The sequence below is a fragment of the Chlorocebus sabaeus genome, chromosome 10 (assembly GCF_047675955.1).
Source record: "Chlorocebus sabaeus isolate Y175 chromosome 10, mChlSab1.0.hap1, whole genome shotgun sequence".
In the NCBI taxonomy this organism is placed as follows: Eukaryota; Metazoa; Chordata; class Mammalia; order Primates; family Cercopithecidae; genus Chlorocebus; species Chlorocebus sabaeus.
This window is the reverse complement of record NC_132913.1, coordinates 58,774,890-58,798,103: the sequence shown is the minus strand read 5'-3', so window position 1 is coordinate 58,798,103 and position 23,214 is coordinate 58,774,890. Positions and strand designations below refer to the sequence as shown.

The window sequence follows — 23,214 nt, the reverse complement described above, 5'->3', positions numbered from 1 at the left end:
CACTTTGGGACTAGATTAGTGTTCTTAACCTGGTATATGTGGACAGAACATGGATGAGGGGAAATTGCATCTTTATTTTCAGTAACTCCTAGCTGAAATTTAGCAATTTTTTGATTATGAATGCAGCAAACCCTACTAGTATTCATAGGACCTGTGACCTTGTCACCAATAGAAATCACTGGTAATTTCATGTTGTGTCAGAATTTTTGCAGTTATCTCAATTTATCAATTATAATCAGCACTTCTTCAAAGTAACCCTAGTTACTTTGTACAGAGGGAGGAGGGAGGAGGGAGCCTCAGAGGGAGGCTCCCCTGCTGAGCCTCTCTGGCTATAATTCCCGTCACTGCTGTACAGCCTATTCCTCGGCTACTGTTACCCGCTCAGCTCTGGGTTTTTCATTCAGACTCTTCCTATTGCAACTTCATCATCTGCTTCCTCTTCCCTAAGGCAGGAGCAAAAACACCTGTTCCACAGGAAATGATCTGTTTACTCTGTCCTGACAAACTCTGGGAGAGACAGGCTGAGCCGAACGTAGCTGCAGACTTTCATCCTCTGAAACCAAAGCAGATCACCAGCTCATCTTTCTTGCCCTTTAGGTTTCCTGAGCAGCAGTTAGACTCAGTCCTTTGTGGCCCCAAACTCAAGGGGATACAGATTAAGTTCTCAAAGCCCCTCTAATTAGTGAAGGGAAGGGGAAGTTACCCTTTGTCCCTTCCCACTGGGAGGGGGAGTGCAAAGTCACTGCACAGCACTGCCCAAAGAAAACCTCACAAAGTAGTCCATCTCTGTTTTGCCATCTTTCTATATCTTCCTTTGAGTTTGAGAGCCGCATCATATATTCTAGGCCATCCACTTGGAAATTCCCACTTGGTATTCTGGCATGCATGGTGGTCTTGACCATTTATTATGTTATGGTGCAGTATTAGTTTTCCATTGCTGCTGCAACAAATGACCACATGGCAGCTTAGCTAACACAAATGTATTATCTTACAGTTGTGGGGCTTGTAAGTCTGACATGGGTCTCACTGGGCCAAAATCAAGGGCTCACAGGGCTGCTGAGCTCCTCTTTGAAGCTCCTAGGGGAGAATTCATTTATCTGCCTTTCCAGTTTCTATAGGCCACTGACATTCTTTAGATCATGGCCCCTTCCTCCACTTCAAAGCAAGCAATACCTGCATCTCTCTGACCCTTCCTTCCATTGTCACATCTCTTTCTCTGACCCTCTTCTCCTGCCCTCTTCCACTTTTATCCACTCTTAAACATTCCACCTAGATACTTCAAAATAATCTCTACTTTAAAGTCAGCTGATTATCAACCTTAATAATTCTATCTGTAACTTTAATTCTCCTCTACTGTGTAAGCTAATATATTTACAAGTTCTGGGATTAGGAAGTGGCCATCTTTGGGATGCTGTTAGTCTGTTTGCCATAGTGACTCAATAGCATTTCGTATTTACACAACCAGGTACAATAATAATGTATTGTGAACATATGTTCATGGGCTTAAACATCCTTTTACGTCCTTTATAATATATTTTAATTTCAATTTGTTTTTGAGACAGAGTCTCACTCTGTCGCCCAGGCTTGAGTGTTGTGGCACAATCTCAGATCACTGCAACCTCCGCCTCCCAGGTTCAAAAGATTCTCAAGCCTCAGCCTGCTAAGTAGCTGGAATTACAGGCGTGTGCCACCATACCCAGCCAATTTTATATTTTTGGTAAAAATGGGGCTTTCACCATGTTGGTCAGGCTGGTCTTGAACTCCTGGTCTCAAGTGATCCACCCACCTTGGCTTCCCAAAATTGGGGATTAAGGGTGTGAGCCACGACACCCAGCCCTCTTTGTAATATATTATAATGTGTGGATGTTTCATACATTTTTAACCATTTCTGTATTGTTGGAAGTTAGGTTATATCCTATTCTTTATTATTACAAGTAATACTGCAATAAAAATCTCTGTAGTTAATTTGTGACACACATTACACAATGACTTTGTATGGTGTCAAGTAAATTGGACTTTACATTTCCCAGACCCCGCCTCCCTGCATGCTTCTGAGCTAATGAGAACCATAAAAAGACTGCATGAGATTTGGATGGTGGAATAGTAGCAGCAATCATGCTTAGGCTTGGAAGATTGGTGCAGAGTCAGGCACCATTGCAGCTCATGTGTATTGTCATGCTGGCCCACCTTGTTAAAGGAGCCAGCAACCAGGCCAGTAGCAATTCTAGCTCTATCTCCATGGGGTAGCATCTGGGCCCAACAGATCCAGCTTTCAACTTCTCCAGATTTTGGCCCTGGTACATGTGCAGCTCCATGGTGGAATGCATTAGATCATCTCAAAGTCTTCCACGTCGTTGAAGTTGGATGTTTGGAAGCAATGAGAGGCAGATGCAAATTTTAGCTTCGGTTTATCAGCGTTAGCTCATCCTGTGAATCCCCATTTGTCCTTGCTCACTCCCACTTCACATGCATCTTCCCTTCCTAACTACAGGCCCTGCTGACTTCAGGTTCAGTACCACACAAAGGACCACAGTCATACAAAGACAGTGCAACCAGCTCCTATACTGACTTAATGTGTAAGGTCTGTCCTCTATACAAATCCCTCTGGATCACTCACAGTGGTTCTGCTTCTCTGATCAAACCTTAATTGACATTCATAATTATTTCATTTGGATAAATTCCTAGACATGCAAAAGCTGAGTAAAGATAGTTCAATTTTATATTACCTTAAATATTTATTTTTTGTTCATTTTTTTGTATTTAGTAAAATCTTTTTTTAAGAAAAATTCCAGTTTATTTCTATTCTACACAGAAGAATTAAAAGAAAGTATTTTTGCCCACTTGTGCCAGAACTTTAATGGCATAGTAGTACACCACTGAACCACAGTGACCATGGCAATAGCAAGAATCCAGAGGAGGTGAAATTCAAGGTGACACCTTCTGAATCACTCCTTGATGACACCCCGAGCTGACAAAACCTATAAGATTCTGTTTTCTGTTAAAGACAGAAATATTTCCTTTTGGGTCCATCTTCTTATTCTGGAGTCCTACCTCTGAATCTTTGACTATTGGTAGTCTTTCTCTGTTCCAACTGTATATATTTCCTATTTAGACAACTATTTATTTATCATTCCTGCATTCCCAATCTATGCTTGGTCTATTTGTTAGGACATACCATCTACGTAAATAGCATCATCTAGGGTTGTGCAGTGCATGATCTGAACAACCATATGTGGGAGCCTGGATCAGCTTTATGATACCTCGGGTTGCATTTTCCTGTTACTGAGTTGGTTTTTCTAACTGTTGTTTATGGCCATAGCTTTTGGATACCATGTTCTGACTGCTGGGCTGGACATCCACTCATGGCCATCATTAGCTGGGTCTGTCCCTTCAGGGTCTTCTGCAACCTGGTAGGTCAATTAATTCTGAAATCAGAAACTATAGAAAGCCGCGCAACCCAGATCATAGCCATTAACCAAACCAAGTCCAGGTCTAGCCATGTTACAAGCTATGACAAACCCAGCTTCTAGAAATTCCTCCAAGTCCACCTGCCCGTCTCGTAGGTAATACATTTACATTTGAGGTGTGTCAAGATGGTTACTTAGCTCTAAAGTACTAAAAACGTGTTAGTAACCTCCTGGCTTTCCTCCTGTAACATAAAAAAGGCTTTCTTTACTATTTAATCAAATATAACTTAATCAGTGGCTCAAGCAAAGAAAGTATAAGAATATATTCTGCTAGTAAAATACACATAAGCTATTAGGTCCTTGAAGACGTCAAGTAATGTGAGCATTAACTTGCTTTACTCTGAAGATATTCTGCATTAGATACCCTGGTGTTCTAAACTGGAAAACTTGGAAGACACGAACATCCTTTTTCTTTATTTGCTTCCAAAACCTTACAACTATAATCTTAAAGCAAGAAATGGACTTCAGTTCAATGAGTAATGTACTAAGTTAATGATAATTTATATCCTTATCATTTAGATTTATTTGTTTATGAATGCTTAAGAGGCAGGGCTAGTTTTCTATCATAAAAATATCATGGGAAGGTGCTATTAACTTCTGTGTGCAAAGGAAGAAAGACAAAAGAATCTGTTACTCATTTTAGCATCATACCTTCAATTCTATGACATCTAATCTGTTATGAGACTACAGACTTGCATGCACAATTGCATCATTTATTGAACTACTTTCAAATAAATGATTCACAAATTTATTGACTAGATTAAAAGTTTGACAGTAATAAATCTTTGTAAAGATTGGTTCTTGATAGGGAAAGAAAAACAAGATATTCTTCCACATGTAAAGAATAGCATTTGAGACACTTGAAGCTCATGAAGCAATGAACTCATGGTCCAGCATTTGATCAATTTTGCTTAGTATTCCATGTGTACTTGGAAAGTTTTACTTTTTCCTTCAAATCTCATAAAATCTCCTTCTTAATGAGTTCAGTGAAATATCCAAATTGTAACACTGCATTGATTCTTTGTCAAAAAGTAATGTGGTATATTTCTTTACATAAAGCAACTATTCCATGTAAATTTCAGCATGTATAAACAATATAAAATGATAAATTGATACAACCTCTATGGGGGAAATATGACCCAGTAATTTTATTTCTAGGAATTTATAATACAGATATACTCACACAGGTGTGAAATGACACTGCAACATTGCTTGTGATAGCAAATGGTTAGATGGAATCTACAGATCAATAATTGGGAAACTGGCTAAATAGATTCCATACAACAGATGGCTATGCAGGCTCATAAAATGAAGAAGCTCTATATGTAATGATCTGGAGCACTATGCAAAATATATTATTAGGGACTTTCAAATATCCTATAAAGGCTGACTAGGTTTGCTGAAGCACCCTTCTGCTATGGAATAATTAGACCTTGGATAGACTCATTTCTCTGAGATATTGTTAGTCTCTTAAGAATTAGGGGAGGTCTCTAAAGAAACTTCCCCTCCAAAAGAGAAAACAAAACCAGAGTTGTCCTGAGAAAAGTGCTGATAGTAGTAGCACTGCTATTAAAATACTAAGGTTTTGGCCAACACATGGTTGGGAAGGATGAATTGAGCCAAGACGCTGAAGTGATCCTGAAATGGTAGTAGGTTGGTGCAAAAGAAATTGTGGTTTTGGCCAAGTACGGTGGTTCACGCCTGTAATCCCAGCACTTTGGGAGGCTGAGGCAGGTGGATCAGCTGAGGTCAGGAGACCAGCCTGGCCAACATGGTGAAACTCCATCTCTACTAAAAATACAAAAATTAACCAGGCATGGTGGCATGCACCTGTAATCCCAGTCACTCGGGAGGCTGAGGCAGGAGAATCGCTTGAAACTGGGAGGTGGGCATTGCTGTGAGCCGAGATTGTGCCATTGAACTCCAGCCTGGGTGACAAAAGCAAGACTACATCTCAAAAAATAAAAAATAAAAAAATAAAAAAATTGTGGTTTTGTCATTAAAAGTAATTGCAAAAACTGCAATTACTTTTGTACCAACTTAGCATCTTTGGCTACAAACAGAAACAGGAACAAATCCTCTCTGGAAGAGAGCTTTCCACTTTGGAGCTATGGGATCCACAGATTCAGATCGAGCTTGCAATCAAAGATGATCAAGTTCATGAGAAGACAAAGCAAGCCACCATTAGTGAGAATCTGCATAAACAATAAACAAAATATAAAACAGCTATAAATGAAATGTTTAAGGAAAGTTTTTTAAAAACACAAAAATCAGTTCCAGGGATATGAAAGACCTAGCTAAGAAAAGCAAAATAATGCTCCTAGAAAAGAATGTATAATAATATCTAAAAACAATGCAGTCTTTTGAGGAATAGATGTTCTTAATTTTAATGTGGTTGAATTTATCAGTCTTTTATTTTATGGTTGTTATAGTTTGGATCTTTTTTCATAAATTCTTTACTATTCTAAGGCCATGACCTGCAACAAAGCAAATAACCACATAACTCATTCCCCAGGTCAAAAAATAGATTATCATTGCACCCTACAAGCTACATGCATATGCCTTCCTGATAATAATTCTCTCTCTCCTCCAAGATATAACCAGTATCCTGATTTCTATTATACTAGTTATCCTGCTCTACTTTATAAATTTACTCTCTGTGTATGCATATCTAAGCAAAAGAGCTTATTTTATCCTCTTCTTGAACTTTTTAATTCCCTCACATCATACAAAACTTACTTTGTGATAGATTATGAACTTAAATATAAAAGCCAAAACCATAAAACTTTTAGAGGAAATTGAGTATCTTCATATTCACAGATAGGTAAAACATACTTAGATAAGACACAGAAAGCAATAGCCATATAAGAAAAAGATGATAAACTTCATCAAAATTAAAAACTTTGGCTCACCAAAAGGCACCACTGAAAATAAATATAGCTCTGGATGCGGTGGCTCATGCCTGTAATTCCAGTAGTTTGGGAGGCCAAGGCAGATGGATTGCTTGAGCTCAGGAGTTTGAGACTGGCCTGGCCAACATGGTGAAACCCCCGTCTCTACAAAAAAGACGAAAACTAGCTGGGCATGGTGGCTCACGCTCGTAGTCCCAGCTACTTGGGAGGCAGAAGCAGGAGTATCACTTAAGCCTAGGAGGCAGAGGTTGCAGTGAGCTGACATCATGTCATTGCACTCCAGTCTGGGCAACAGGGCGAGACCCTGTCTTAAAAATAATAAAATAAAATAATAAATAAATCAATAAAAAGAAACCTAGCAAACCACAGACTGTGAAAGAATATTTCCAAAATGTATACCTGAGGGCAGTTTAACATAAGAAAATCAATCAATGTTGTGTACCACATTAATAGAATGAAGAAAAAAAAGCAGATGATCATTTCCACTGATGAAGAAAAAACATTTGACAAAATCCAACACCCATTCATGATAAGGAACACTCAGTGAACTAGGAATAAAAAGAGAACTTCCTCAACATGATAAAGGGTATTTATGACACTTCCCTCCAACATACACAAAGCCCTCAGTTAACATCACATGCACTGGGGAAAGACTGGAAGTTTTCCCTTTAAGATCAAGAAAAAGATTGGGATGCTTGCTTTCATTGCTGTGGTTTGACATTGTACTGGAAATTCCAGTGACAGTAATCAGGCAAGAAAAAGAAAAGGCATCCAAATTAGAAAAGAAATAAAACTATCTTTATTCACAGATAACATGATCCTATATATAGAAAATCCCAAAGAATACACACACGCACACAAAATACCACCGCCACAACTAACAACAAAACCACTAGAGCTAATAAATTCAGCAAATTTGCGGAGAACAAAATCAACACACAAAAGTCAGTAGCATTTCCTTTTTTCTTTTTTCTTTTTTTTTTGAGACGGAGTCTCACTCTGTCACCTAGGCTGGAGTGCAGTGGCGCAACCTCAGCTCACTGCAACATCTGCCTCCTGGGTTCGAGGAATTCTCCTGCCTCAGCCTCCACAGTAGCTGGGATTATAGGCACCTGCCACCACACCCAGCTAATTGTTTGTAGTTTTAGTAGAGATAGGGTTTCACCATTTTGGTCAGGCTGGCCTCGAACTCCTGACCTCAGGTGATCCACCCGCCTCAGTCTCCCAAAGTGCTGAGATTACAGGTGTGAGCCACCGCGCCTGGCCAGCAGTGTTTCTAGACATCAGCAATGAGCAAATTCAAAAGAAAATCAAGAAAACAATTCCATTTACGATAATGTCCAAAAGAATAAAATACCTAGGAATAGATTTATCCAAGGAGGTTGTTCTGCAGTGGGCAGGTCTATGCAAATCTGCCCCAGAGTCTGAGGAAGTTGAGAGGGTGAAGAAAGAGATTGACAAATCCAATTTCTTGGAAAGAAACATTTAATAGGAACTTAAGAACAGAAGTCATGTCTGTCTTGGGTGGTGGTGAGACAAGATGGTGGATCCCTGCAACATTACCCCTCAGACCCAGGGCTTATCTACCACAGGGAAAGAGTGACTCAGAAGCGATGTGTAGGACGAATGAAGTACAATAACATCAAGGTCGTTTGACCTAAGGTCAGAACTCCTGACTAACCTGGTGAAACCCCGTATTTACTAAAAATACAGAAATTAGCCGGATGTGGTGGTGGGTGCCTATAATCTCAGCTACTCAAGAGACTGAGACAAGAGAATCACTTGAACTTGGGAGGTAGAAGTTGCAGTGAGCCAAGATCACGCCATTGCACTTCAGCCTGGGCCACAGAGCGAGACTTCATCCCCCCAAAAAAAAAAAACCATTAAAAAAAATAAATAAAAAGGTGGGGGGTTCATTAGGGTGCGTAATGGGTAATGTGACTGATGTCCGTATAAGAAGAGGAGATTAGGACGCAGACACACACATAGAGGGAAGACCATGTGAGGACACAGGGAGGATACTGTTACTACAAGCCAAAGAAAGAGGCCTCAGAAAAAACAACCCAATTGACATTTTTTTCTCCCCTCATTAGTCCATTGGGAGAAGACTAATTGACATCTTGATCTTCGGCTTTTAGCCTCCAGAAGTGTGAGATTATAAATTTCTTTTTTTTTTTTTTTTTTTTTTTGAGACGGAGTCTCGCTCTGTCGCCCAGGCTGGAGTGCAGTGGCGCAATCTCGGCTCACTGCAAGCTCCGCCTCCCGGGTTCACGCCATTCTCCTACCTCAGCCTCCCGAGTAGCTGGGACTACAGGCGCCCGCCACTGCGCCCGGCTAATTTTTTCTATTTTTAGTAGAGACGGGGTTTCACCATGATCTCGATCTCCTGACCTTGTGATCCGCCCGCCTCGGCCTCCCAAAGTGCTGGGATTACAGGCGTGAGCCACCGCGCCCGGCCGAGATTATAAATTTCTGTCTTTTGGCCGGGTGCGGTGGCTCAAGCCTGTAATCCCAGCACTTTGCGAGGCCGAGACGGGCGGATCACGAGGTCAGGAGATTGAGACCATCCTGGCTAACATGGTAAAACCCCGTCTCTACTAAAAAACACAAAAAAACTAGCCGGGCGAGGTGGTGGGTGCCTGTAGTCCCAGCTACTTGGGAGGCTGAGGCAGGAGAATGGCGTGAACCCGGGAGGCGGAGCTTGCAGTGAGCTGAGATTCGGCCACTGCACTCCAGCCTGGGCGACAGAGCAAGACTCCGTCTCAAAAAAAAAAAAAAAAAAAAAAAAAAAAAAAAAAAAAAAAATTCTGTCTTTTAAGTTTTGTAGTCTGTGGTACTTTGTTATGGCATTCCTCGCAAACTAGTACTGTGTTAGTCCATTATTTTGTTGCTATAAAGGAATACCTAAGGTTGGGTAATTAATAAAGAAAAGTTTATTTGGCTCACAATTCTTCAGGCTGAACAAGCATGTCACCAGCATGAGTGACAGACTAGTTGTGAATTTGTGAAAGACTCCTTTCCCTTCGTAGGATTTTTTCCCCTAAGCAGAACGAGACAATGGGAGAGTTCAGTTTGCCTTTTTGGCCCAGCTCCCAGCCTCACAGATCACCCTAAAACTCATACGGGAAACTAGCCTTGTATTTGGGTTCTTTCAGTTTCTTATAGGTCACAACAGCCCTGTGTGACTGTCAAAAGTTCTACTGGTTCTTCTACTAGCGTCTTTCTGCCTGGGGGTCAGGCCCAGAGGTGAAGAAAACAAAGACAATTCATCTAGAGAGGGTTCTTACCCTTCTAGAATTTTAGTTCATCTATTCCTCCTTGTTCCACAGCTCTCTGATATCTTTAAAAATATAATTTTGCAATTTATTCATTTTATTTTCTAATTGTTGCAGCAAAACATTAGACTACTTCAAATTAATATAAACTGCTTATAAGTTAAAATCTTCATTAAACAAAATAATAGCAAACTAAATCTAAGAAAACATAAAATGATACATCACAACAAAGTTGGGTTTATTTCATGAATACATGATTTTTTTTTTTTTTTTTTGAGACAGAGTCTTGCTCTGTCACCAGGCTGGTGGCAGTGGCATGATCTCAGCTCACTGCAACCTCTGCCTCCCAGGTTTGAGTGATTCTCCTGCCTCAGCCTCCCGAGTAGTTGGGACTATGGGTGTGCACAATCATGCCCAGGTAATTTTTTTGTATTTTTAGTAGAGACAGGGTTTCACCATGTTGGTCAGGCTGGTCTCGAACTGCTGACTTTGTGATCCGCCCGCCTCAGCCTCCTAAAGTGCTGGGATTACAGGCATGAGCCACCGTACCCTGCCGATTGTTTTAACATACAAATAATCAATGTAACTTACTACATTGACAGAAAAGGGAGAAAAATTATGATTATCTTAATAGATGTAAAAACGTAAAATTCTACATACAGTCATGAAAAAAACCTCAGCAAACTAGGATAGAAGGAAACTGCTTTAATTTGTTAAAGGGAATCTATTTTTTAATACTACAGAAAACATTGTACTTAATGGCTGAAATTGTTTACTCTAAACAATTAGAGTACTAATTATATTGGAGGTCCCAACCAGTACAACAACAACAACAACTACAAAATGGAATTAAGGATAGAGGAAGTAATAAAATTGAACTTTTGCATTCCTAGTTAAGCATCAAATGATTAAAAAATGAAATTTAAGTGAGATTCCCTTTACCATGGCATCAAAATATATCAAATACCTAGTAACAACTCTAAAGAAAGGTATATAATGCCTCTGTCAGGCCTCTGAGCCCAAGCTAAAGCTGAGCCCCTGTGACCTGCACGTGTACATCCAGACGGCCCGAAGCAACTGAAGAATCACAAAAGATGACATTCCATCATTGTGATCTGTTCCTGCCCCACCCTAACTGATCAATTGACTTTGGGACAATACACCCTCCCTGCCCTTGCGATAATGTACTTGGTGATAGTCCCCTGTCCCTGTGAATGTACTTTGTATGATACACCCTCCCCACCCTTGAGAAGGCACTTTGTAATATCCTCCCCCGCCCTTAAGAAGGTACTTTGTAATATTCTCCCTGCCCTTGAGAAGGTACTTTGTGAGATCCATTCACTGCCAGCAAAAAATTGCTCCTAACTCCACCGCCTATCCCAAACCTATAAGAACTAATGATAATCCCACCACTCTTTGCTGACTCTCTTTTCAGACTCAGCCTGCCTGCACCCAGGTGAAATAAACAGTCTTGTTGCTCACACAAAGCCTGTTGGTGGACTCTCTTCACACGATGCATGCGATAACCTCTATACAGAAAACCTAAAAAAAATTTTAAAGAAATGGAAAATGACCTAAATAAATAGAGGCATGTGCTTTGTTGATGTACTGAAAGACCTAAAATAGTAAAGACGTCATTTCTAGTTAAGTTTGTCAATAGAGTCAATGAAGTTCCAATCAAAATTGCAGTGAGTTAATTTTTGTGGAATTGACAAGTAGATTCTAAAATGTGTATTTGTTTGGGTCAAGAATAGTCATGACACTCCTGAGAAAGAAGAATGTGCAAGGACATACTCTACTAGATATTAAGACATGTTATAAATCTACACTAATTGAGACAGTGTGATACTGGTACAAATATGGACAAATAAACCAATAAAGCAAAGTCCATATGTAGAGAACTGACTTATGACAAAGGTGGTATAGATGATGCTGGATTAATAAACGTCTCTTTTTTTTTTTTGAAACAGCATCTCACTATGTTGCCCAGGCTGGTCTTGAACTCCTGGGCTCAAACGATCCTCCTACCCTGGCCTCCCAAAGTGCTGCAATTACAGACATGAGTCACCACACCTAGCCTAATGGAAATTTTTTATGAAGGCAAGGAAGAGTTAGCCCCCATTTCACATTATAGATAAAAACAATTCTAGGTGGATTGTAGCTCTATATGTAAAAGATAAGGATCAGGAAGAGAGATAATATGGTTTGGGTGTTTGTCCCCTCCAAATCTCATGGTGAAATGTGATTCCCAATGTTGGAGGTGGAGCCTGGTGAAAGGCCATTAGATCATGGGGGCCCATTCCTTGTAAATGTTTTTGAACCATCCCCTTGGTGATAAGTGAGGTCTCGCTCAGTTAATTCACACAAGATCTGGTTGTTTAAAAGCATGTGGCACCTTGACCAGGCACAGTGGCTCACACCTGTAATTCCAGCACTTTGGGAGGCTGAGGCGGGTGGATCACCAGGTCGATCGAGACCATCCTGGCTAACATAGTGAAACCCCGTCTCTACTAAAAATACAAAAATTAGCTGGGTGTGGTGGCGGGCGCCTGTAGGGTCCCAGCTACTGGGGAGGCTGTGGCAGGAGAATGGTGTGAACCCAGAAGGCGAAGCTTGCAGTGAGCCGAGATTGCGCCATTGCACTCCAGCCTGGGCGACAGAGCAAGACTCTGTCTCAAAAAAAAAAAAAAAAAAAAAAAAATGCATGTGGCACCTCCCCCTCCACTCTTACTCCCCTCTTACCCTCTGATGTGCCTGTTCCTGCTTCACCTTCTGCCATGATTGGAAGCTTCCTGAAGCCTTACCAGAAGTTGAGCAATGCTGATGCCATGCTTGTACAGCCTGCAGAACCATGAGCCATTAAACCTTTTCTCTTTATAAATTACCCAGCCTCAGATATTTCTTTATAGTAATGCAAGAACAAACCTAGAGAGTTCAGAAACAGACTGAGAAAGGGGATGAGAGGGTGATTTACTTTTCATTTTTGAACATTTTGAATTTTTTTTTTTTTTTTTTTTTTTTTGAGACGGAGTCTCGCTCTGTTGCCCAGGCTGGATGGAGTGCAGTGGTGTGATTTCAGCTCACTGCAAGCTCCGCCTCCTAAGCTCATGCCATTCTCCTGCCTCAGCCTCCTGAGTAGCTGGGACTACAGGTGCCTGCCACCATGCCCGGCTAATTTTTTGTATTTTTAGTAGAGATGGGGTTTCACCATTGTGGCCAGGTTGGTTCCCTGACTCCAAGTGATCCACCTGCCTTGGACTCCCACATTGCTGGGATTACAGGTGTGAGCCACTGTGCCTGTGCAGGTTCTTTGAAGAGCTCTAGACCTCTTTTCTGAGATACAGCCCAACTTAGGAACGACGCTGTCAAAAACCATTTCAAACCAGGTTCTTTCCTTTGTGATGCTGATCATGAGGCCAAGAAGCTCCATCGAACTGTGATCCCAGGTTTTCTGTCCTCAGTTACATCCTGAAACAGTCCAGTCCCAAGTGGGGCATTTCTAGCTGCTTCGAACATCTTGGATAGCTGCTGCATTAAGACATTTCCCTATCCTGCAGTGTAGTTCATTCACAGTCCTTCATGAGTCTGGGCAGTTCTGCTAAAAAGAACTATGTGCCAATTCTGCTCCTTCCTGATAAATCTGTGGATTCTCTTTGAATCGCCAATATATTTCTCAAAACTTCTAAGACAAGTATTACATGTTCTAGGTATTTAAACACATTAACTGCAGTACCATAACCCAAATGACATTCTCAGAATGACTGTCAGGGACTATGCACTTCTGAATACACCTAAAAATGGGATTTCTTATTCAACAGAATTTTAAAGTAACATCAGCACAGATGAAAATAGTTTTGCTTCACCAATCTGTATATAATCATAGTATTCTTTGATGTGGAAATTCTACTTTCTAGCTACATCTCCCTATCTAATATACATGTCTTCTAGCAGGTATCAATAGTTATCAAAATGCATTTTGTTTATTTTATTCCTACATAGTTAAAAGCACAATTGACTGCTGTTTCTTTTTTTTTTTTTTTTTTTTTTTTTGCTGATAGAGCATGTACTGAGTTCAATGATCAAAGTCATGAAATAGACACACAGGTCATTGTGTATAAATATAGCAGTTATTATTTTGTAATGTAGTTATGACTACAGTAGTTACTACTCTGTGATGGGGTTATTACTCTGTGATGACTCAAAAGCCTACTTAGACACTTGTATGTAGTCTATTAAGTTCAAAATAACGAATATTTATCACAGCACATTGACGAAATTCTGATAGGTTCACAGGCACAAAAGGTTAACAATTGCTTGCATACAAGCTAGCAACATAGTCACTATTTTGCTGTCACCTATTAGTGTCAACATTTATAAAATAACAGGTATTAATTTCACAGTATCATAGAATGTGTAGTCACTTACTGTAGGGAGCATATGAAAACCATATCCACCTGAAGATTGGGGAAATATACTTAAGATGATAGAATAGATAGCCCCTCTCAGTGAGCCTGTACTGGTGTGTTGGCAGTATCTTTGTGTTTCTCCCATACTTCCTCTTAGGAGTAGATAAAATCTTGTTCCTCCAGCTCTAAGTGAGGCCAGTGGCTGGGGCTTGCTTCTGTCACCAATTCCTGTTTCAAAGTGGGCTCCCAGCAATATCTCTTATGGCCCTCATGCTCACCCCTCATGGGGCAGTCCCCAGCCTTGTATTAGTGAATACACTTAGAATCAAACACCATTTGTTTCCTGTGTAGTAGAAGGAGGGAATAAGAAAGTAAATAGTGTTAACATTAAATTCCATTCGTTCTAAGATTATAGATTAAAGTAATGTAAATGTAAGAGCTAACTGAAACCTCTTAGAAGAACACATAGGAGTAAGTCTTTGTGAACTTAGACAGTTGTTTCTTAAATATAACATGAAAAACATAAGTAACAAAATTAAAAAAATGAATCAGACTTCACCAAAACTAAAACTTTTTGTGCTTCAAAGAACACCACTGAGAAAAAGACAACCCACAAAATGAGAGAAAATACTTGCAAATTACGTATCTGATAAGAGGTTTGTATCCAGAGTATTTAAAAAAATTCTTACAACTCAACAACAAAAAGATCATCCCGTTAAAAATTGGCCACAGATTTGAGCAGACATTTCTCCGAAGAAGTTATACAAATAGCCAATAAACACATGAAAAGATGCTCAAAATCCTTAGCCATTAGGGAAATACAAATCAAAATCATAATGAAATACCACTTCATACCAACTACGATAGCTATAATCAAAAAATGGAAAAGAACAAGTGTTGGCAAGGATATGGAGGAATTGAAACTTTCATACCTTGCTGCTGGTAATGTAAAATGGTATAACAGTTTGGCAGTTGCTCAAAAAGTTAAACATAGTTACCAAATGGCCATTAATTTCACTCCTAAGTATTTACCCAGGAGAATTGAAAACATATGTCTACACACAAACTTGTATATAAATGTTTACAGCAGTGGTATTATTATTTAGAAACAGCATCTTGTTGTATTGTCCAGTCTGGTCTTGAACTCCTAGTCTCAAGTGATCCTTCTGCCTTGGCCTCTCAAAGTGCTGAGATTACAGGTATAAGCCACTGTGCCTGGCCTACAATAGCATTACTGATAATAGCTAAAATATGAAAATTATCCAATATCCATCAACAGATGGATGGATGTGATACACACAAAGTGTGATAGATTCATAAAGTAGAATATCATTTGGACAGAAAAAAATGAAATTCTGATACGTGCTACAGCATGGATGACATTTTGAAAACATTATGCTAAGTGACAGAAGCCAGACACAACAGGTCACATTTTGTGTGATTTCATTTACGTGAAATGTCAAGAATAGGCAAATCCATGGAGACAGAAAGTAGATTAGTGGTTGCCAGAAGTTGTGGGGAGAGCGGCATGAGAGTGACTGCTAATGTGTACAGGGTTTCTTTTAGGGCTATACAATGTTCTGGAATTATATAGTGATGATGGTTGCACACCTTTGTGAATATACTAAAAACCACTGAATTCTACACTTTAAAAAAAAATTAGCAATATTTATTCTGAAAAGTAATCGTATGTTTCAAGTAACAGATATTACCTTCCAATATAATCTCTAGGCATACTTTGTAGTTCTGAACCATGTTTTAGAAAAACATTTCCAGCAGTCTGTGCAGAATTTATTTATATTCCATCACTGGCAGTAATTGCACTTGTTGCAGCAGAAACTTTAAATTATTCTGCTGCAATCTTTAAGACTGCTGTGAAAGGTGTACTTTCAGAAACACTGTGTACTTTGTACAGCAGCCGCAGGTCGGACGTCAGAGTGATCTTAAAGGAAACCTTTTACATGGTGAAGCTGGTAGGAGCAGAGAACCTGTGCCAACTCCAAGTAGCCCCCCTTCCTCCGTGAACTATACACTTTGAAAGGGTGAATTTTATGGTATAGGAATCAGAGCTCAATAAAAGTATTATATTATAAAAAAGCAGTAAGGCAGAGTCTCGCTCTGTCGCTCAGGCTGGAGTGCAGTGGCTCAATCTGGGCTCACTGCAACCTCGGCCTCTCAGGTTCAAGCGATTCTCTTGCCTCAGCCTCCTAAGTAGCTGGGACTATAAGCGCCTGCCACCACACCCAGCTAATTTTTGTAATTTTTTAGTAGAGACGGGGGTTTCACCATATTGGCCAGGCTGGTCTTAAACTCCTAACCTTGTGATCCGCTCGCCTCGGCCTCTCAAAGTGCTGGGATTACAGGCGTGAGCCACCGCGCCCCACCTTTTAAAAATTTTTTTTTTTTTTTTTGAGACGGAGTCTCGCTCTGTCGCCCAGGCTGGAGTGCAGTGGCGCGATCTCGGCTCACTGCAAGCTCCGCCTCCCGGGTTCACGCTATTCTCCTGCCTCAGCCTCCCAAGTAGCTGGGACTACAGGCGCCGCCACCACGCCCAGCTAATTTTTTGTTTTTTTAGTAGAGACGGGATTTCACCATGTTAGCCAGGATGGTCTCGATCTCCTGATCCCGTGATCCACCCGCCTTGGCCTCCCAAAGTGCTGGGATTACAGGCGTGAGCCACCGCGCCTGGCCTAAAATTTTTTTTTGAGATAGAATCTCGTTCTGTTGCCCAGGGTGCAGTGGTGCGATCTTGGCTCACTGCCTCCTAGGTTCAAGCGATTCTCCTGCCTTAGCTTTCTGAGTCGCTGGGACTACAGGCAGCCACCATGTCTGGCTAATTTTTGTATTTTTAGTGGAGACAGGGTTTCACCATATTGGCCAGGCTGGTCTCAAACTCCTGACCTTGTGATCTGCTTGCCTCAGCAGAATTTTTTTTTTTTAAAAAGATAATTTATTTTTTAGGAAAAGAGCCATAATTATCTTAAATGTGAAAAACCACATCCAATAAACTGATATAAGTTTCTGGAACAAGGCAGTATCTTGTCACGTGTTCACAGTGAAACCCATTTTAACAGGTCCAGCGCCAACTGCAGTCCTGTCCAATCCCCCGTAGGTATAAGGGCCTGGCTCCTCTTCCTGTGTACTGCCGGACTTCCTCATCTCATTGGGTCCAGCCTAAAGCAGATGTCCATTGTCTTCCTCGCATGTTGTGATTGTGGCTTAGAGGTAGGCACAGTGCCGCTCCAGCAGCAAGGGGTTAGCGTTACTTAAGAACAGCCGCTCTTTTTTCCCTTATTCTGTATGAGCTTTCTCATGTTGAAGCCAATTGTTTTCCAAATAATACTGAATACAACTTTCGAATTCCTTTGGCTTATAGTTGGAAACCAGGATGGGAATAAAGGGATCCAGGGCATCAAATCCGTCCTTTCCCAGCAACTCCTTGAGCAGATACCCTTTCCGGGGCTTAAAGAGAGACCCAGTCTGGCTCAAAGTCAACACAATGGCACCTCCATGCCGGTCGTTTTTCATCATTTTCCTCAGGTTGTGAAACAAGTGCTAATTCCTCTGGGGCAATTGGGCACTTATCTTCTCTTTTCAGAGCGGTCCTTCCCCAAAGAGCATTGATTCCATCCATGGCCACCAGGAGGTGAAAAACATCCAAAGAACTTTGCCTCTTGAGCTCTTTCAGCACAATTCCAGCTGTATCTGTGGCGTTCCTCACCCGTCTTATGCCCTATTGGGAGAGACAGTGGATTGCAGTGCTGCCAGAGGCCTTCTCTCATTCACATTACATATTCTGTGTCTTCTTTTTCTCTTTTTCTTTTTTTTTTTTGAGACGAAGTTTCACTCTGTTGCCCAAGCTGGAGTACAGTGGTGTGATCTCGGCTCACTGCAACCTCCACCTCTCGAGTTCAAGAGATTCTCCTGCCTCAGCCTCCTGGGTAGCTGGGACTACAGGAACGTGCCACCATGCCCAGCTAATTTTAGTATTTTTAGTAGAGATGGGGTTTCACTGTGTTGGCCCAGCTGATCTCAAACTCCTGACCTCGTGATCCTCTCACCTTGGCCTCCCAAAGTGTTGGGGTTGCAGGCGTGAGTCACTGCGCCTGGCCTTAAAACTGTTATTCTTACAGTGGATCAGAACTCAAAGACATATATGAAGAAATCTGAGTCCAGGATCCAAGTTTTTTTCATTTACCTCTTTTTTAATTCCAATCTTTTTCGTCTCACTATTCTCTTGTTCCAGCCACTGTTACCAAGACTGTTCTGTGTGGACTCTGAACTTCCAGCTGGCAAGACCTGCCAAGCCAATAGTACTTCATGTACGTCATGTTGCTCTGAGTCCTCCTTGCTGCCTGTCCACTGATGTCAAGGTGAATTCTGCCTTGGGCAATCTGAAAATTCAGGAGAGATTATGTTCTGGGGTGAATCTTTGAGGAGTGGCAGATAAGAGCTGAGGAATCATTAATTCTTCCCAACCCATCTCACACATACTGTTTGGAGGTGTGGTTTATGTGGTTTCTCAGAGGTGTGACCACGAGATTAAGCATTTCATTGCACTTATTGGTGGCCAGCTTGATGTCACATCCTCATATTGGGTTTCCTTCTGGGTCTGCTTCACTCTGCTTACCCCCCATTTTTGCTCTCTGAGATTTCACTCCTTACCAAGGAGGTAGCATATAAGCTTTTGCCTCAGGGTCTCCTTTTGGGGGAACCCAAGCTAAGACATCTCTCAATCTTTTACAACTATTTTGAACACACTGCATTTGACAGCAATTTCTAGTGACCCAATTTTAGCAAGTCTTTCCAAAGTGCTCAATCTTTTTAAAATAAAAAGCAAATTTTTCATCACATTTCATGGGTAAAGTCATAAATATATAATTATAATAACACACATAACTGGCAAAAAGAGGTTTAGAAATAAACACACTTGGCCCTTGCTAGGTATACAGCCCATGAGTATGCTGGAGAGAAGCTTGCAGTTTAATTTTGTTTGGCTTGTGCAATATTTTAATATTCTAATTAAGGGCTGTCATTTAAAAATTTGAACATTTAACATAAATCAAGATTTCTACCATTAAAAAAATTGCAAGACCTGGCAACACTGGACTCGTATAAATGGACTCCAGATAGGTATGGGGAAGTCTAGGCCTGCTAAGGGATATTAAATCTAGGAAATTAGGGTCGGGCGCGGTGGCTCACGCCTGTAATCCCAGCACTTTGGGAGACTGAGGCGGGCGGATCACAAGGTCAGGAGATCAAGACCATCCTGGCTAACATAGTGAAACCCGTCTCTAGTAAAAATAAAAAAAATTAGCTGGGCATGGTCGCGGGCGCTTGTAGTCCCAGCTACTCAGGAGGCTGAGGCAGGAGAATGGTGTGAACCTGGGAGGTGGAGCTTGCAGTGAGCTAAGATCGTGCCACTGCACTATAGCCTGGGTGACAAAGCGAGACTCCATCTGAAAAAAATCAACAAGAAAAAAACTAGGAAATTAGACTTCATCTTATATAGTCTCACAGTAAAAACTGAGGCATGTGCTGAGATTGCTTTGTACTAGTTGTACCTGGTGAACAGGTGGCACTTAGAGTCTCTAGAACCAGGAAAGTATAAAATTCCCTGTAACAGAGCAAAATTGAGTAGTTCATGCCTGGATGAACATCACTCTGCGTAACGGGTAACATCGTCAGCTATATAACCTTGTGAGAATTTGTAAACCCTGTGCCTCCAGCATGCTGTGTTGTTCCATCATTTTTGGGATCATCTCTGTACATTTCATATACTTTTCTATTACAGAAATGTTTCCCATCCTGTTAGTGTTTTTGTATTACTTTATATCACTTTCCTGTTTGCAATACAAATTGGTGTCAGAAATGAGACTAATACAAAGACCCCAGACCTGAAAGCCTAGGTTAATTTGAGGGAGACATAGATGCACTGCAGGAGAAAATATGATCCTGGAATGCCAGGGCAGCAATAGGACCACCCTTGGCAGAAGAGACTGTAAATGATTTGTAGATAAAAATGGAAAATTGTTTCAATGGACTATGTCTATTACCCCTTTGACTGATTATGGGAAGTCTGGCATACCAGATTGAAAAGAAATAATAATCTGTAAATGGGCAGATTTACAATTTCCTGGTTACTTTTATTAGCTCTAGCTGGGGTGACCATATGTTCCCTTTTGCTCAGAATAGGCTTGGTTTGTGCCTGTTGTCCAGACATAATGATTATTGGTATCTCCTTTCACTTTCAAAAGTGTCTGGGTTTGGACAATAAATTCTATGATCACTCCAGAGGGGCAGAGGCACTCAAGACTTTCTACAGAAATTGAAAGAGGAAACTACTGGATCATGATTCCAGCTGGTAGGGCAGACCAAGACAAACTCTGAGAATGGGACATTTGGGATGTTCTATTAGGTGTGGCAGTGAGGCCGAAGGACCTCTTCAAGTCTACATTGGATTCAGCACATCGTCAAGCAGATGTTGTGCAATAGCTGAGGTTTTAGATGAGGTAGGGATTGGGGATTCCTTTAATTCCCACTGGTTTTGCTCTTTAAAGAGAGGGAGACAGATTAGAGACAGGAAAATTAAGTGTTATAATGGCTTTTAAAGTGCAATTCTTTTAACATGCTTTAACTAGTCTTGTTTCTTTAGTCTTGTAACAGGTAAAACTTGAAAAGCTGTGCCTTTGGAGCTTGTGCTTTTCAAAAACACAAGTGGTGTTTAGAATAGGATTTGAAAATGGCTGTCTGCTTGAGCACATACCCTTTTAAGAGAAAATAAAAAATACTTGAGCCATAAAACATTTATTGTTACAGAGCATTTGCTCATAAATGCTATATGGCAAAAAAAATTTGCTAAATTATTGGTAAGTAATTCTCTTTTGAAAATTTTACTTAAGAGGTCAATTTATAGATGCATATTATCTGGGCAGGTAGAGTGTCCTGAGTATGAATTTCACTTTCACCGACTGTTATCTTTATGAATTTTGTTAACTAGAAGTTTCATCACTTCCATGGTGATTCAAGGTTTCAAAGTACATTGAACTAAAATAGGTTCAAGGCATTAACTAGGTCAGAGCAGGTATTAACTAACTTTAGATACAATTTATTAGATATGAAGTACTTTCGACAGAATTTTATTCAGTATATGATCCTTCTGAACTGAGATAAGATTGGGAGAGGCTGGCAACATGCCCAGAGCTTCTTCAAGGTTGTAAGTCCTGGGAAGAAGATAATTTGAGTCTGTTAATATTTGTGCCTTTGGCCAGGTGTGGTGGCTCACGCCTGTAATCTCAGCACTTTGGAAGACCAAGGTGGGAGAACTGCTTGAGCCCAGGAGTCTGAGAACAGCCTCGACAACATAACATAGTAAGACTTTCTCTCTCTCCATATATATATATATATATATATATGTAATTTTTTTTTTTAAGGGCTCAAGATTTTGGTTGGGCACCTGTAATCCCAGCACTTTGGGAGGCTAAGGTGGGTGGATCACTTGAGGTCAGGAGTTTGAGACTAGCTTGGCCAACATGGTGAAACCCCATCTCTACTAGAAATAGAAAAATTAGCTGGGCATGACGGCGCACACCTGTCGTCCCAGCTACTTGGGAGGCTGAGGCATGAGAATCTCTTGAATCCGGGAGGCAGAGGCTGGAATGAGCTGAGATTGCGCCACTGCACTCCAGCCTGGGTGACACAGCGAGACTGTCTCAAAAAAAGAACTGCAGTTTACTGCACGTCAATTATACCTCAATAAGTCTATAAAGAAAATTTAAAGATCTCTGATAATTCTAAGTAATAATTTGATTTTATTTGCTGACATCTTTTAACTGGATTTACCACCTTTGCAAAGTTGGTTATTCTAATTCTGAGAAAAAAAAGTGTAGCCAAAATTCTTTATGAAACTCAAATTCAATGTTGTCTCTAATCAGGAATAACACTTGTATCCATGAAAACAAAGAGTTAAAGGAGAGTATCAGACAAATCTTACAGGCTTTTGCTGATCTCAATCCTCCCTTTCCTTGCTATTGTCTGTTAATCTCAGTGGGTTCTATCTGAGAGCCTAGTGTTCAGAGCATGGTGTTTTTTAATGTGCCCATATAGGAGGCTGAGAGTCCCCCTTCTTCCCACCTTTACTCTTATATAGGACTCAGGTTATAATGAGGAAAGGAACTGAACCTGCAAACTTCGGCACAAATTCTAAGACACTTGAATAAAGAGTCAAAAAGAGTATAAATAAATAAATACTTCTGAAATTTTGTGCACCTCTAAAATTTGAATATACTAATTTGCTATCACAACATATCCAGCCTAGAATACTACAGTTAGTGAGAAAAGGATACAGCTTGTTTAATATGCTTTCATATTAGAGAAAAAAAATCACCTGATTTCACCTATTATCATGTTTATGAAAACATGAACTCATAACTTTTAAAGAAAAAAGTCACCTTTCTGCTTTTATTACAATGATTGCTGTGACCTATTCTCCAGTGCCATTTTGTCCAGCTCCAGTAGTCATGTGAAACACATGTCCTTAGAACCCAGGTTGTTCCCAACTATAATCTCCATTAAAGGAATCAGGGTGCTTTGATAAGCAATGTATCCCATGTTTGAGAAAGAGTAATTCAAGCTGAGTTTTGGGGTATCTTAACTATTATCACAAAGAAAGTTTTCAGCAGTTCCTGGGGAAGGAAGGAGGTCAAGTTGACAAGAGGGTTGCTAACCACAAGTAGAAACAATCTGAGTTATCAACTAGAAATGATTACACACCCAGCATAAATACTAAGATAAAGAAGACTAACAACCACAAATGTTGGAGAATGTGTGGAGCAAGTGGAAGTCTCCTATATTGTTGCAGGCATGTAAAATTGTACAATCCTTTGGGAAAAAGGCCTGGCAGTTTCTTATTAAGCTAAATATACACCTACCCAAGGACTCGAAAATTCCATCCCCAGATATTTACCCAAGAGAAATAAAGACATGTGTTCACAAAAGAATTGTCTAAGAATGTTCATAGCAGCTTTATTCGTAACAGTAAAAAAAAAAGCAGAAAGAGCCCAGTGTCCATCAACAGAAAGATAAACAAACTGTGTGACATAGTCATCCAAAAGAATACTCAGCAATAAAAAGAAATGAACCACTGACACATGCA

At 40.5% G+C, this 23,214-nt stretch overlaps 1 protein-coding gene and 1 pseudogene across 3 annotated transcripts in view; both read right to left on the bottom strand.

Moving 5' to 3' along the window:
• Positions 1 to 13,675: 13,675 nt before the first annotated feature.
• Positions 13,676 to 16,023, bottom strand: LOC103217304 (ubiquitin-fold modifier 1 pseudogene; annotated as a pseudogene).
• The window catches only part of DCAF17 (DDB1 and CUL4 associated factor 17), a 61,440-nt gene continuing 51,901 nt past the window's right edge, over positions 13,676 to 23,214 (bottom strand). For all 3 annotated transcript variants that reach the window (XM_038001930.2, XM_038001931.2, XM_038001933.2), the window contains one exon: positions 13,676 to 18,454. In XM_038001930.2, the coding sequence (XP_037857858.2) occupies positions 18,290 to 18,454 (165 nt within the window). In that variant the 3' untranslated portion in view covers positions 13,676 to 18,289. The remainder of the gene's footprint in view (positions 18,455 to 23,214) is intronic.